At 46.5% G+C, this 15695-nt stretch overlaps 2 protein-coding genes across 3 annotated transcripts; both read right to left on the bottom strand.

The window, feature by feature from the left end:
- Positions 1-66: 66 nt before the first annotated feature.
- LOC307145818 (uncharacterized protein) lies at positions 67-1982 on the bottom strand (the record flags this gene model as incomplete). Its single annotated transcript, XM_079849413.1, has 2 exons — positions 1000-1982; positions 67-699 (listed from the first exon to the last, which is right to left on the bottom strand). Exons 1-2 carry the CDS (start codon positions 1378-1380, stop codon positions 67-69), a joined length of 1014 nt encoding a protein of 337 aa, XP_079705539.1. The 5' UTR covers positions 1381-1982.
- A 300-nt stretch (positions 1983-2282) lies between these two features.
- On the bottom strand, positions 2283-4096 carry LOC307145807 (uncharacterized protein). Of its 2 annotated transcripts, XM_079849374.1 has the most exons (4): positions 4061-4096; positions 3079-3243; positions 2815-2950; positions 2283-2735 (listed from the first exon to the last, which is right to left on the bottom strand). In XM_079849374.1, the coding sequence occupies exons 2-4, from the start codon at positions 3227-3229 to the stop codon at positions 2363-2365; spliced, it is 660 nt and encodes a 219-aa protein (XP_079705500.1). In that variant the 5' UTR covers positions 3230-3243; positions 4061-4096; the 3' UTR covers positions 2283-2362. The 2 variants fall into 2 exon arrangements, with proteins under 2 accessions (XP_079705500.1, XP_079705501.1); XM_079849375.1 differs by lacking the exon at positions 4061-4096 and having other exon boundaries at positions 3079-3336.
- Positions 4097-15695: the final 11599 nt, after the last annotated feature.

Genomic DNA, 15695 nt, shown 5'->3' with positions numbered 1-15695 from the left:
GTGAGTACTCGTTGCCGATGCTGGTGAACCACTCGGCCGAGCCCTTGCCCTCCCCAGACAATTTCTTCACCACCTACAACAAAACAAACAAACAAATACAAAACAGTTTAGTTTAGTTTTGCATAATGTGGTGTTTCCCTGTGAGAACTTGTATGTCAACACACTTGCCTTCTTTGTGGAATCCATTTTCAGGACTGTGCCGAACGTGGAGAGGATCTGGCTCCGGTAGTCCTGTACGTTGTCCGCCTCTGCAAGGAGGAAGGCGTGCCGCAGGAGCCGCGCGCAGGGTAGCTCTCTGGGAAGAGGTGCTGCCTGGAACTCCCCGTGGCCCAATGCAGAGACGATTCCTCCGGGTTCCACCAAGGCCATGAGGAGGGTGGTGTAAAGGTCCTTCCTTTGATGGTAGTCCTCCATGTGGTTCTCCTGAACCTGCCGCCACACCTTGATCATGGTGTTGCCCTCTGTGCGGTCACGCAGGAGGCGAACTACGGTTTTGTCCACCCCACGCTTTGCGGTCAGCACAGCCGGAAACCTGGCCTGATGAGCCTCGCTCAGCTGCTGGAGAATGACGTCATCCCACGCAAGCCACCGACCCATGGGACCACCAGCTCCACCCCTGGCAGCCTTGAGGCATGGTCCGCAGGAAACCACCTCTGTCGCCATGGTGTACCAACCGGACACGTCGCAGATGTGACGTACCTAAAACACATCGGAGAGAGGGAGCGAGATCACACATCAATCACAGAGCAGCATTCAGAGGCGTCATGAAACTCGTGAAAATGAAATGAAAATGACGTCATGAAAATGTTTTTGCATGCAACCTCCAAATCAATTAGGCGTGTTAAGTGCGAGCACTTCTGTGCGTTGTGGACACTGTGCCCCCTTAAAAAACAAAAATAAATAGGTGCATGATGCCCCTGTCAGCATTCATGTGTGTTAAGTAGTCAATAATTATGTATGTATTACTCTAAACACAGGTGTGAAGAGACTGAGCCTTACCCGGGTGTGGTAACCAGACTTGGAGAGGTGTGTGTTGCCTCCAGCCCCAGCACACTTATCACCACGCGGACACTTCAGGGAGCACCGCCACACTCCGATAGGGCGCCAAAAGAAAAACCGGCCGCGGAAAAAGGCCTGTGGAGTGGGGATGCCGCCGCTAACGAAGCCGGGTGGCTCGGGGGGGTAAAACCACATCCTGTCTGACTTCAGGACGCGCCGCCTTCTAATGACGCCCTTTATGTCCTTGTAGGTTTGGACAGGCGTAAAGAGGCCTCTCTCGCTGTCCTCCTTCAGCCAGGGGATGTCTGCGGACGGGATGCCATGGGAGTCTTCCCACAGTCGCACCCAGCCTTCCAGCTCCACCTGCAAGACACAAGACATACAACACACAACATTTAGTTATTTATTTTCCATAATGTGGTGGGGGTTAGTAACCAAAGGAATTTTGTGAAATGCATTAACATTGCTTGTGTATGTTATGATTTTACACTTACAGGAGAGTCACTCTGCGACAAAGTGGTGGCAGACGCAGGCTGGCTGTTGGAGGTCGACGGCGGTTCCTCGGGGCGAGCATCAGGGGGAGACTGACCAGGCGCTGAGGACGGTAGGAGCGTCTGCTGCTTTGGCTGCTCGGGACGCTCACTAGAGGCAGCCTTGCTGATGGAGTGAGGCGAGGACAGCATGGGCTTCTGCTGCTTCCTGTGCTTTGCTTTCTTGCTGGTGGAGAGCGGCGGCTGTTCAGGACCCCGAATGGGCACAGGCTGGCTGGTGGAGATGGGCAAGAACTCCTCTTGGCTCTCAAAGGTGACGAGGGCATCCACCAAGACAGAGTCGTCCAGAACGTCATCGGGCCATGACGAGTGGGGGGTGGCAGCTGCTGCTGGGGAACATTGATTTATTTAACCTTGATTTATTTAACACACCACACTTCTATTTTACATTATTTTTATTTACATTCCCTTGCATTTGTACATACATACCTGTACATATACATACGTATTGTCTACTTTTTTGTATATTTTCTTTTTTTTAAATATTTTTTGTATATTGTGTATTATTATTTTGTTGTTGTTTTTTTCTGCGCATACTAATTCTAGTTTTATTATTTTTATTATCTTTGTCCTGTCACTGTTATGCTGTTTGTGCTGTAGATGTTTCTGTCACCAAAACAAATTCCTTGTATGTGCAAAACATACCTGGCAATAAAGCTCTTTCTGATTCAGGTTCTCTTCTTGAAGAGCTGGAAGTGGCGGCAGCAGGAGTGGCATCAGATAGAGGCTTCTGTGAATGAATTACAGCTTTGTGCTCTTGAAGTTTGTCAACATAGCATGTGTAGTAACAATCAGGGCTGTTTAAAGTCACCTTAACCTACCTCTCTATCAAGAATGTACTGCCTGAAGCGCTTCAGGGATTTGGTGGTGATGTCCTCCTCCTTCATCACCAGCCACTGCCGCGCAGAGCAGTACGCCTCCTGAGCCATCTTTCGCTCTTCTCCGGTCCCAGCTTGCGGGTCAGCCTGAAGGGTCTTGTGCAGGCTATACCACTGCCACATCTCGATGAACGTGAACGACTTGAACCGCCCCTGCCCGTAAATGGCCCTGTCCACGTTCATCTCGAGGTGGCAGGAGACCTGTGGAAGCAGCTGCACATACCTCAGGAGGTAGTCCTTTATCCACCTGTCATTGATGGCTCTTTTATCAGGATGCCGGCTCTCTTTGACGTGGCGATCAACGACACTAAAATGTGACAAAGCATAATTAATTTATGAAAAACATACTGAACATAACTTGATTCTGTTTAGTGCAACATGCTTACTATTTAATGTATCCAACGTCGTTTTCCACCAGCCATTTAAAACTTTTCCCGTCGTATTTTCCAAATGTGATTATAAGCTGCCCTAAACACTGCACCTCCGTTGGAGTGGGCGTGACCAGCCGGCATCTCTCTTTAGCTGAAGACAGAAATTGTTAGGCCTCTGATAACGCGCAAGCACAGACACTCTAGTGCACAACAGTAGGTTATCATGACTGCGTTGGAAATATAAGGTGGAAAAAACATCCACGTCCCTAATGGTATTACCTTTTTTATAAGCCTTCTTTTCATCCCTCAGCTCACCGTCACCTGTGGTTTGGCACGGTTTATACGCCTTGGCCTCCTTTGTTGCCTTAAGAAGGCATTGCTGCCTTTCCTTTGGCACACTTGTGTTGAGAATACACAATAAGGGGTCCATGTCTGGTCAATTGTCTAAAAATAAATAAGAAACAGTATACTCAAAGTGTTATAAAAACTCCAGAAGGGTAATGTTTGCAACATCTCACCTACCCCAGTACCTATCTGAAGTCCTTCATACACCCTGCAGGCATTTATTAGTGGTTCTTGCCAAAGGTAAGGCATCTAATTATTATTAGATTATCATTATTAAATTATTAATTATCATTATTATTAAATGATCATAATATTATCATTATATTATCATTATTACAGTCATTATTATTAAATTATAATTAGATTATCATTAAATTACCATTATTATTACATTATATTATCATTGATGCAATTATTATTATAAAATAAAAAAACAGTCTCTTACAATGACTAGTATATTACAATATAAAGTATACTTTACATAAAATACAGGAAGGTGAATAATGCATCGATTCGAGCAGCTTTTGACCAATGGATACAGTTTATGTACAGTCTAAAGTCCTAATTGTTGTTATCTATGAAATAACGTCATTATCGTTGGTTTTATTCATTGTTTACCACTCCGTAGTGGATAACCAAGTAATACAATCGAAGAATACGATCTAACATATAGAATGAATAACAAAGTAATACAATCACAGACTGCAATCTAAAATATAGAATGAATACAATCGAAGACTGTAACATTAATCTAACATATAAGAATGAATGAAGCGATCATGCTAGCGGACGCTTCGTTCTCACACATCATGTAATAAACAGTTAGCTGCTAGTCATGCCTCACGTTTAGCTTGTACTTTGACATAATACAATCATATAATCTGTTTTTACACGATAATATATCATTGTCACTTACCTGCAAATTCTGAAAAGTCTTATTGCGATCTCCGTCACTTGTTCGCTCGGATTGGTAGTCTAGTTAAGTAACTTATAGTCATTCATCACGTTTAGCTTGTACTTTGACATAATACAATCATAAAATCTGTTTTTACACGATAATATATCATTGTGTCACTTACCTGCAAATTCTGAAAAGTCTTATTCTGATCTCCGTCACTTGTTCGCTCTGATTAGCAGTTAACGATCGCCGGCTGAGTGTAGACAGTTCGGCTCTCTGATTGGCCTAGAGTCTTGAATGAACGTAGACTCTCGGCCAATGACGGATCGCCCGGCTGACCGTAGACAGTTCGGCTCGCTGGTTGGCCTAGAGTCTACAATGAACGTAGACTCTGGGCCAATGACGGGCCGTAACTGTCTACGGTGAACGTAGACTTTTGCACTTCGCTAGAGAGAACGTCTGCGAATTCCCCAAATGTGGGAATCTCGACTGCATAATTTATGGTAGTGGGGGACTGCGTTCGCGCTCTCCCCTGGACGCACACTGGTTAAAAGAGCAGATTGTTAAAGCGCCACTTATTTTAATTTTTTTCCTCTTCTTCTGATGGTTAATGAAACCTAGAAGGTCCGGAGAATTGAACTGCAGAGGTTGATCGAGAGATAGAAAGCAATCTGCGAAAGTAGGCTTGTTGTTTTGTTTGTTTGTTTGTTTGTTTCTTTCATTCTTCAAACAATCTCCAATATTTACCGAACGCTTTGATTGACAGCGGTGGTCCAAAGTTGTTCAGAATGAGGAGTTCTGTCATGTGGTATGAATACCTTGTGCACGTGTCAAAAATCACGTGATACACAGTCGTCTATGGCCGTATTCAAGTTTTTTTCTGCTTACAGCGCCACCAAGTGGCCACATCCCTTTTCACGTGACCACGGGCTGAGCCCGTACACAGGTGTACCGACTTGGGTGTAATTGTCTCTCTGCCGTCGGAGAGTTATAGCCATTTAAGTAAAGCCCGCCTCGCCCACTGCCAACGTTTTGGCGTCCCGTCGCCAACGGGAATCGAAATTCCCACTTTTTTTCCGGTCACTGTTGGCAGTCAGACTCCAGAGAATCTTCCTGCACCGGTTTGGGTCAGATTGGGCAAACGACCCAGGACTACTGTGCAAAAGTAGGTTTTTCAGAAAATCCCAAATACCCGAAAATCTCGCCACGCGACCCCCCAATCCGAGGCGTGCGTCTCGTTCGGCCCGAGCCAAGGATTCCGGTGATGTAAGACACTTGGGTCTGCGACCGGCGGTTCAGGAGTTACGAGCCATTTGGTGCTTTTGAACGATGTTGATCCAAAATCCCAGGTTGCACTCCAAAGTGTCGTGTTGTGCACTCTGTTGTGACCCATTTTCGGTGAGCTTGTTTGTTGGCGACCTTAGGCCCTCTCGCCGCGGCCCAGGTGGGCGTGGCCTTTGCCGGCTCCCCCGCCTCGGCGTCATTGTGGCATCGCTTCTCGGCCTTTTGGCTAAGATCAAGTGTGCGATCGTCCTAAATGGAAGTACCGAGAGAGGATGCTCCATTGCCGACCATGGTGGTGCGGCTAAAGAACACAGTCCGTCTTCAGGTGAAAGTAGATGCTGCTACGGATGTCAAGAAGAGATTTGGAAGAGATTTTGTTGTGATTGAATTGTTAAGAGAAGTCTTTGGAGTTTCAGCCTCTTTGATTTTTTGTTTACAAGATTTTTCGACTTCGGGCTTCATGGATTTAACCTTTTTTCAGTTAAGAGACTGTGTGGCTTTTTTTGAGGCATGGGATAAGAAAAAAGATCACCAGAAGTTAAGAGGCTTGCATCTTCACCCTGCTTTTGCTCAGGATTTTTTGCCATTAACGATCCACCTCTACAATCCTTTTGTGGAGGATGGAGATGTTTTGACATTTTTGGCCAGGTACTGTGAGACGGTGAGAGGCGGGGAGCGTTTGAAGGATCGTTTCGGCATATGGACAGGGAGGAGAAGATATCTGGTGAAGTTGCGTGCAGACCCAACGGTACAAGGAGGTTTAGTGCATCCGCCAGGTTCCTTCTTCATAGGCTCAAACAGGGGCTTTCTGCACTATCCAGGTCAGCCGGTGTACTGCAGGAGGTGTGGCGCACAGGGTCATGTGAAATCAGAATGCAAAGGCCTGAGATGCCGCTTTTGTGGATCGGCAGAGCACATGGCATCAGCTTGCCCAGAACCTAAGAAATGCAGTTTATGTGGAGGAGTGGATCATCTGTTCCGGGTATGCCCTAATAGACAGAAAACATATGCCAGCCTGTTCAAAGAGGGACAAGATCTGCAGACTGATTTTGAAGGTCTATTAACGAGTGTTCCTGTGGTGAGGGACAGCCAAGAGGCGGGCCCTTCAAGTGTGGGGGTTGGAGAAGCTACTGTGAGAATACGGGCAGCAGAAATAAGGAAAGGAGAGGAGGTGGAAAAGAAAGGATTTGAAGAGGAGGAGCTTCAGATCGGTCCTTCACAAGATTGGTCAGAGTTGGATGTGGCAGAAGTCCTGTGTGGCATTTATGAGGAGACGGGGCAGGGGTTGGGGGAGTCTGCAGGAGACGAAAATGAGCTCCACCTGATGGAAGGTACTGGACAGGAACAACAGGACACAATTAAGCTGGGCCAAGGCTTGAGAAGACGGAAGCTTTTCGAAGACATGACTGGTGATAGAGAGAGGAAATGCAGTAGGGTCCAGACTCAGGATCTGGCACTCAGACGAGCCCATGGAAAAGAGGGTGGAGGTGAGATGGACATTGTGGAGGGTTTTATAGATGAAAGTGCTGTAGAGGGAAGAAGGGGGAGTGGAGGGGTTTTGGAAAAAGTCAAGTCGATTTTGCAGGGGGTTGAGGGAAGAGGGATGGAAGGGGTTGAGGGGGAAGAAGACAATGAGGAGGGTAGAGAATGGACTGAAGTATTAGGGAAGGGGAAATGGAAGGGGAAAAAAGGTTCTGAGCGAAAGGGGAGCTTGTGACATTGGGGTGGGAAGCAATCCGGTTTTTCTTTTTTCTCCTATTAAGAGTTTTTAATGATATGTTTAAAGGTGGCTACTTTGAATGTAAGAGGTTTAAAAATGACTCAAAGAAGGACTGCAATCTTTCTGTCTTTAAAAATGTCGCCCCTTGATGTTTGTTTTTTGCAGGAGTGCCATTTAAAGGATAAAAATGATATTTCTGTTTTTTCTGCGGGGTGGGAAATGGGGCCTTCTTTATGGGGTGTGGGGAATGTCAATGCAGATGGGGTGGGTATTTTATTTTATTCATGGGAGTTTGTTATTGAGTCTGCTATTGTAATCATCCCAGGGAGGGTAGTGGTAGTGGATGTGAGGTGGAGAGGGATTGCTTTTCGCTTTGTCAATGTATACTCACCAAGTAATTTGGGAGACAGGGAGGGGTTTCTAGAAAGCTTGAATGCTGTTCTGTTCACTAACAGGCTGCTAGTGTTGGGAGGGGATTTTAATGTGTCTTTGGACAATGCTTCAGGTAGTTTGCTGGCTCATTTGACAACAGGCTTCTCGCTACGTGACTCTTTCCGGGGGGCAGGGGGGCGGGATCCCATTTTCACTTGGCAAAACAGCAGGCAGGTAGGGGCACGTTTGGATTATATTTTTGTACCGTCACATGTCAAGGTGTTCAATTATACCCAAGTACCCATGTGGTGTTCAGACCACTGTATGGTGGGTGTATGGTTAGAAGTGGGAGGGGAGAAGCGGGGGAGGGGCGTATGGAGGTTCAATACCTCTTTTCTGAGTGACAAAGCTTTTTGTACAGCGCTCTTTAATTTGGTGGCTGGATGGAAAAATTTGCAAGGTTTGTTTCAGTCACAAGGGGATTGGTGGGAGGGGTTCAAAGAGAGAGTCGCTTTTTTCTGCCGTAATTGGGGAAGGGAGAAGGCAAGAAGTAAGCGGGGGAAAATAAGCAAGTGGTCAGAAGAGCTTCAGGCTCTATGGACAGAAGGTGCATTAGGGTCCGCTGAGGGATGGGTCAGGGCTAGTTATTTGCAGGAGGAATTAAAAAAACATTTCTGGGGGGAGGCTAAGTCTTTCTTGCAAGGGTCAAGTGTCCAAAAACGCCTCTATGATGAAAAGCCAACCAGTTTTTTCTTTGCCACGGTGCGAGGCAGACAAAGTAAAAGTTACATAGAGGGTCTGAGGGGTCAGGGGTGTGTGCAGACTTCAGTAAAGGGGATGCTGGATGTTGCTGAAGGTTTTTATAGGGAGTTATTTAGCGATAGAACTCCTTCAGTTACAACGTACGAGGAGTTTTTGGAGGTCTTGGAAGGGGGTTTAGAGGAGGAAGAGAAGATAGCTTTGGAAGGGCCCCTGACTTTACAGGAAGTTAGCTCTGCCGTGTCTTCTCTTAAAAAGGGCACCGCTCCGGGATGTGATGGACTTCCGGCTGCTTTTTATGAGATGGTTCTGCCGTGGATAGGAAATGAACTTGTGGGAGTGTACCAGGAATGCCTTAGAAGAGGTGAGATGGTTGTTACAATGAGAACGGGGCTGGTGTCGCTATTGTATAAGAAAGGGTTGAAAGTAGATTTGGGGAATTGGAGGCCAATTACTTTGTTAACTACTGATTACAAAATTTTGGCCAAAGTTCTGACAGAGAGGCTTAAAAGGATTATAGGGTCAGTTGTTCAGGCAGACCAGACATGTGGAGTCCCAGGCAGGTCAATTTCTTTGAATTTGGCACTGGTCAGAGACATAATCAGTTGGGCAGAACAGCGTCAGCTTCCTTTAGCCATCTTAAGTTTGGACCAAGAGAAGGCTTTTGACAGGGTCAGTCATACCTTCCTGGATGCTACTCTGAGGCGCATGGGGTTTGGACCAGTCTTCAGGGCTTGGGTTAAATTGCTCTACAGGAATGCTTTTAGTAGAATAGGGATAAATGGTCATTTTTCGGAAAAGGTGGATCAGCTAGGGGGAGTACGGCAGGGGTGCCCCTTGTCTCCCCTGCTTTATGTTTTGTCTCTGGAGCCTCTGCTGGCGGCATTGAGAGCAGCGCCTTCTTTTACAGGCGTTCATTTGCCTGGAGGAGGAGGAATATGCGCCAAAGTGGCTGCTTATGCAGATGATACAACCCTGTTTCTGACCTCAGTTTCTGATTTCAAGGTAGTTGGCAGAATTCTGGAGGGGTTTTGCAACGTGTCTGGGGCACGTGTAAATGTGGCTAAGTCCTCAGTCATGTTTTTTGGGCCGTGGGCTGATAAAACAGAGGCAAGAGGAGGTTATAATATTTGTGCAGATGGGCTGAAAATCCTTGGTGTCAGATTCTTTAGAAGAAACAGTGCAAAGGAGAATTGGGAGGCAAGATTGAAGGTAGTTCAGGCGAAGATAGTGAGGTGGAACACAAGGGGGCTATCTTTGTGGGGAAGGCTGGAGGTGGTGAAGGCTGACCTCCTCCCTAGCTTGAATTACTTAGCCTATGTGTTTCCTGTTTGCTTTTGGTATGGGAGAAAGTTAGAAAAGCTGGTTTTCTCTTTTTTATGGAAGAATAGTACCGAAATGGTGGCTAGGTCACAGATGTACCGTTTGGTGAGGGAAGGAGGGAGGGGGGTCCCATGCATTCCTTTGAAGTTGGAAGCTATCTTCTGTTCCTGGGCGGCTCGCATAGCATCCCAAGAGACAGTGCACAAGGCTAAGGTTTTAGCCCAGTTCTGGCTTGCTTTTCCTTTGAGATCTTTGGGAAATTGGAGGGGAACAATGCCCTGGTCGACAGATAGACCAGAGCAGTATCATAAAGTGGCAGATTTCATTTCCCGTAAGCCTTGGAGCCTAGAGCAGTCCCTTATCTTGGATCACAAAAAAATTTACTATAGGCTGAGAGATGAGTTAGTGGAAGGAGTAGAGAAAGTAGATTCGCCATATGGAGTGAGTTGGACTTTGTTGCAGCCATCGTATCTAACTGGTTTCTGTAAAGATCTAAACTGGTTAACTGTTTTGGGCCGGTTACCAGTGAGAGAAAGATTGTATAGGCATGGTTCAGGTAGGTCTCCAAAGTGTCCAATTGGTTGTGGCCAAGATGAGACAATTGAGCATGTCTTTTGGACGTGTCCAGGGGCCGGAGTGTTTTGGAGGTCAATAATGCGATGGTGGGAAAGATGGGGAGGGCCAATCATTTCAAGGGATCTGGTGTTATATGGGGTGGGTTTAGAAGGTTTTGTAAGAGAACGTAGGAGAATAATTTGGAGTACGATTTCTGAGGGGAAGCATGTTCTTTGGGAATCGAGAACTGTGTGCTTAAGGAAGCAGATTCCGCGGTTGGAGTCAAAGAGACTATTTCTACAATTACTGGGTAAAATGTCAGAAGAGGCTAAAGCTTTCAAAGTGTGTTATGGGGAAGAGGTGACCAGGAGGGTATGGAGAGGGTTGCAGAGGGTTGGGGTGGGGTAAAGGGACAGTGAAACTTTTTGTCTTTTTGTTTGGTTTTGAATTTGATGATTGGAATTTGCTGTTTTTTTCTTTACATGATGAAATGGAAAAAGAGAGAATTTAAGTTGTATTAATATTGAGTGATTTTGTTGTAATGTATGGTTTTATAAAAAAAAAAAAAAAAAAAAAAATCTGTTCTTATCAGTTTAATATCTGATACGTGCCCTACCCGGGCACCATATATTAAATTGATTTTTGGAACTGGGAGTTGGAATAGGGGCTTGCTCCGTCCACTCCACGCATCGACCCGGTATTGCAGTACTTCTGGGAACGGTGCACCCGCCCTTAAAGTGTTCAATGAAAGAAATGTTTTATAGTCTTGAGTGACAGCAGACGTTCATGGAAGTAGCGTGTATGGGTGTCGTAGGTGATCATATACAACACTGGTAAAAGGTAGAAGGGTGGTGTGAAAAAAAAATAAAAAAAAAGAATAAACTCTGTTCTTTGTCAGTTTAATATCTGATTCGTCCACTCTCCGGGGACTGCGTATTAAATAGATTTCCGGCTCATGGAGCCGGATCCGGAGCATGAAAAAAAAAAAAAAAGGAGGGGGAAAAAAAGAAGACCGTCACTGCACATTTTTGATGTCTCTCTTATCTCTTGGAGTCTTTTACTCGCCGTCGGTGAGGATTGCGAAGAGGGACAGGGTGCCTCTGACTGGAGGCCTGGGAATTCATACTTACCTGGCAGGGGAGACACCATGATCAGGAAGGTGGTTCACCCAGGGCGAGGCTCGGCCATTGCACTCCGGTTGTGCTGACCCCTGCGAATTCCCCAAATGTGGGAATCTCGACTGCATAATTTATGGTAGTGGGGGACTGCGTTCGCGCTCTCCCCTGGACGCACACTGGTTAAAAGAGCAGATTGTTGAAGCTCCACTTATTTTATTTTTTTCTCTCTTCTTCTGATGGTTAATGAAACCTAGAAGGTCCGGAGAATTGAACTGCAGAGGTTGATCGAGAGATAGAAAGCAATCTGCGAAAGTAGGCTTGTTGTTTTGTTTGTTTGTTTCTTTCATTCTTCAAACAATCTCCAATATTTAACGAACGCTTTGATTGACAGCGGTGGTCCAAAGTTGTTCAGAATGAGGAGTTCTGTCATGTGGTATGAATACCTTGTGCACGTGTCAAAAATCACGTGATACACAGTCGTCTATGGCCGTATTCAAGTTTTTTTCTGCTTACAGCGCCACCAAGTGGCCACATCCCTTTTCACGTGACCACGGGCTGAGCCCGTACACAGGTGTACCGACTTGGGTGTAATTGTCTCTCTGCCGTCGGAGAGTTATAGCCATTTAAGTAAAGCCCGCCTCGCCCACTGCCAACGTTTTGGCGTCCCGTCGCCAACGGGAATCGAAATTCCCACTTTTTTTCCGGTCACTGTTGGCAGTCAGACTCCAGAGAATCTTCCTGCACCGGTTTGGGTCAGATTGGGCAAACGACCCAGGACTACTGTGCAAAAGTAGGTTTTTCAGAAAATCCCAAATACCCGAAAATCTCGCCAACGCGACCCCCCAATCCGAGGCGTGCGTCTCGTTCGGCCCGAGCCAAGGATTCCGGTGATGTAAGACACTTGGGTCTGCGACCGGCGGTTCAGGAGTTACGAGCCATTTGGTGCTTTTGAACGATGTTGATCCAAAATCCCAGGTTGCACTCCAAAGTGTCGTGTTGTGCACTCTGTTGTGACCCATTTTCGGTGAGCTTGTTTGTTGGCGACCTTAGGCCCTCTCGCCGCGGCCCAGGTGGGCGTGGCCTTTGCCGGCTCCCCCGCCTCGGCGTCATTGTGGCATCGCTTCTCGGCCTTTTGGCTAAGATCAAGTGTGCGATCGTCCTAAATGGAAGTACCGAGAGAGGATGCTCCATTGCCGACCATGGTGGTGCGGCTAAAGAACACAGTCCGTCTTCAGGTGAAAGTAGATGCTGCTACGGATGTCAAGAAGAGATTTGGAAGAGATTTTGTTGTGATTGAATTGTTAAGAGAAGTCTTTGGAGTTTCAGCCTCTTTGATTTTTTGTTTACAAGATTTTTCGACTTCGGGCTTCATGGATTTAACCTTTTTTCAGTTAAGAGACTGTGTGGCTTTTTTTGAGGCATGGGATAAGAAAAAAGATCACCAGAAGTTAAGAGGCTTGCATCTTCACCCTGCTTTTGCTCAGGATTTTTTGCCATTAACGATCCACCTCTACAATCCTTTTGTGGAGGATGGAGATGTTTTGACATTTTTGGCCAGGTACTGTGAGACGGTGAGAGGCGGGGAGCGTTTGAAGGATCGTTTCGGCATATGGACAGGGAGGAGAAGATATCTGGTGAAGTTGCGTGCAGACCCAACGGTACAAGGAGATATAGTGCATCCGCCAGGTTCCTTCTTCATAGGCTCAAACAGGGGCTTTCTGCACTATCCAGGTCAGCCGGTGTACTGCAGGAGGTGTGGCGCACAGGGTCATGTGAAATCAGAATGCAAAGGCCTGAGATGCCGCTTTTGTGGATCGGCAGAGCACATGGCATCAGCTTGCCCAGAACCTAAGAAATGCAGTTTATGTGGAGGAGTGGATCATCTGTTCCGGGTATGCCCTAATAGACAGAAAACATATGCCAGCCTGTTCAAAGAGGGACAAGATCTGCAGACTGATTTTGAAGGTCTATTAACGAGTGTTCCTGTGGTGAGGGACAGCCAAGAGGCGGGCCCTTCAAGTGTGGGGGTTGGAGAAGCTACTGTGAGAATACGGGCAGCAGAAATAAGGAAAGGAGAGGAGGTGGAAAAGAAAGGATTTGAAGAGGAGGAGCTTCAGATCGGTCCTTCACAAGATTGGTCAGAGTTGGATGTGGCAGAAGTCCTGTGTGGCATTTATGAGGAGACGGGGCAGGGGTTGGGGGAGTCTGCAGGAGACGAAAATGAGCTCCACCTGATGGAAGGTACTGGACAGGAACAACAGGACACAATTAAGCTGGGCCAAGGCTTGAGAAGACGGAAGCTTTTCGAAGACATGACTGGTGATAGAGAGAGGAAATGCAGTAGGGTCCAGACTCAGGATCTGGCACTCAGACGAGCCCATGGAAAAGAGGGTGGAGGTGAGATGGACATTGTGGAGGGTTTTATAGATGAAAGTGCTGTAGAGGGAAGAAGGGGGAGTGGAGGGGTTTTGGAAAAAGTCAAGTCGATTTTGCAGGGGGTTGAGGGAAGAGGGATGGAAGGGGTTGAGGGGGAAGAAGACAATGAGGAGGGTAGAGAATGGACTGAAGTATTAGGGAAGGGGAAATGGAAGGGGAAAAAAGGTTCTGAGCGAAAGGGGAGCTTGTGACATTGGGGTGGGAAGCAATCCGGTTTTTCTTTTTTCTCCTATTAAGAGTTTTTAATGATATGTTTAAAGGTGGCTACTTTGAATGTAAGAGGTTTAAAAATGACTCAAAGAAGGACTGCAATCTTTCTGTCTTTAAAAATGTCGCCCCTTGATGTTTGTTTTTTGCAGGAGTGCCATTTAAAGGATAAAAATGATATTTCTGTTTTTTCTGCGGGGTGGGAAATGGGGCCTTCTTTATGGGGTGTGGGGAATGTCAATGCAGATGGGGTGGGTATTTTATTTTATTCATGGGAGTTTGTTATTGAGTCTGCTATTGTAATCATCCCAGGGAGGGTAGTGGTAGTGGATGTGAGGTGGAGAGGGATTGCTTTTCGCTTTGTCAATGTATACTCACCAAGTAATTTGGGAGACAGGGAGGGGTTTCTAGAAAGCTTGAATGCTGTTCTGTTCACTAACAGGCTGCTAGTGTTGGGAGGGGATTTTAATGTGTCTTTGGACAATGCTTCAGGTAGTTTGCTGGCTCATTTGACAACAGGCTTCTCGCTACGTGACTCTTTCCGGGGGGCAGGGGGGCGGGATCCCATTTTCACTTGGCAAAACAGCAGGCAGGTAGGGGCACGTTTGGATTATATTTTTGTACCGTCACATGTCAAGGTGTTCAATTATACCCAAGTACCCATGTGGTGTTCAGACCACTGTATGGTGGGTGTATGGTTAGAAGTGGGAGGGGAGAAGCGGGGGAGGGGCGTATGGAGGTTCAATACCTCTTTTCTGAGTGACAAAGCTTTTTGTACAGCGCTCTTTAATTTGGTGGCTGGATGGAAAAATTTGCAAGGTTTGTTTCAGTCACAAGGGGATTGGTGGGAGGGGTTCAAAGAGAGAGTCGCTTTTTTCTGCCGTAATTGGGGAAGGGAGAAGGCAAGAAGTAAGCGGGGGAAAATAAGCAAGTGGTCAGAAGAGCTTCAGGCTCTATGGACAGAAGGTGCATTAGGGTCCGCTGAGGGATGGGTCAGGGCTAGTTATTTGCAGGAGGAATTAAAAAAACATTTCTGGGGGGAGGCTAAGTCTTTCTTGCAAGGGTCAAGTGTCCAAAAACGCCTCTATGATGAAAAGCCAACCAGTTTTTTCTTTGCCACGGTGCGAGGCAGACAAAGTAAAAGTTACATAGAGGGTCTGAGGGGTCAGGGGTGTGTGCAGACTTCAGTAAAGGGGATGCTGGATGTTGCTGAAGGTTTTTATAGGGAGTTATTTAGCGATAGAACTCCTTCAGTTACAACGTACGAGGAGTTTTTGGAGGTCTTGGAAGGGGGTTTAGAGGAGGAAGAGAAGATAGCTTTGGAAGGGCCCCTGACTTTACAGGAAGTTAGCTCTGCCGTGTCTTCTCTTAAAAAGGGCACCGCTCCGGGATGTGATGGACTTCCGGCTGCTTTTTATGAGATGGTTCTGCCGTGGATAGGAAATGAACTTGTGGGAGTGTACCAGGAATGCCTTAGAAGAGGTGAGATGGTTGTTACAATGAGAACGGGGCTGGTGTCGCTATTGTATAAGAAAGGGTTGAAAGTAGATTTGGGGAATTGGAGGCCAATTACTTTGTTAACTACTGATTACAAAATTTTGGCCAAAGTTCTGACAGAGAGGCTTAAAAGGATTATAGGGTCAGTTGTTCAGGCAGACCAGACATGTGGAGTCCCAGGCAGGTCAATTTCTTTGAATTTGGCACTGGTCAGAGACATAATCAGTTGGGCAGAACAGCGTCAGCTTCCTTTAGCCATCTTAAGTTTGGACCAAGAGAAGGCTTTTGACAGGGTCAGTCATACCTTCCTGGATGCTACTCTGAGGCGCATGGGGTTTGGACCAGTCTTCAGGGCTTGGGTTAAATTGCTCTACAGGAATGC

The sequence above is a fragment of the Squalius cephalus genome, assembly GCF_949319135.1.
Source record: "Squalius cephalus genome assembly, chromosome: 18".
NCBI lineage: Eukaryota > Metazoa > Chordata > Actinopteri > Cypriniformes > Leuciscidae > Squalius > Squalius cephalus.
The sequence above is the reverse complement of the archived record's forward strand: the minus strand, read 5'-3'. Positions and strand labels throughout refer to the sequence as shown.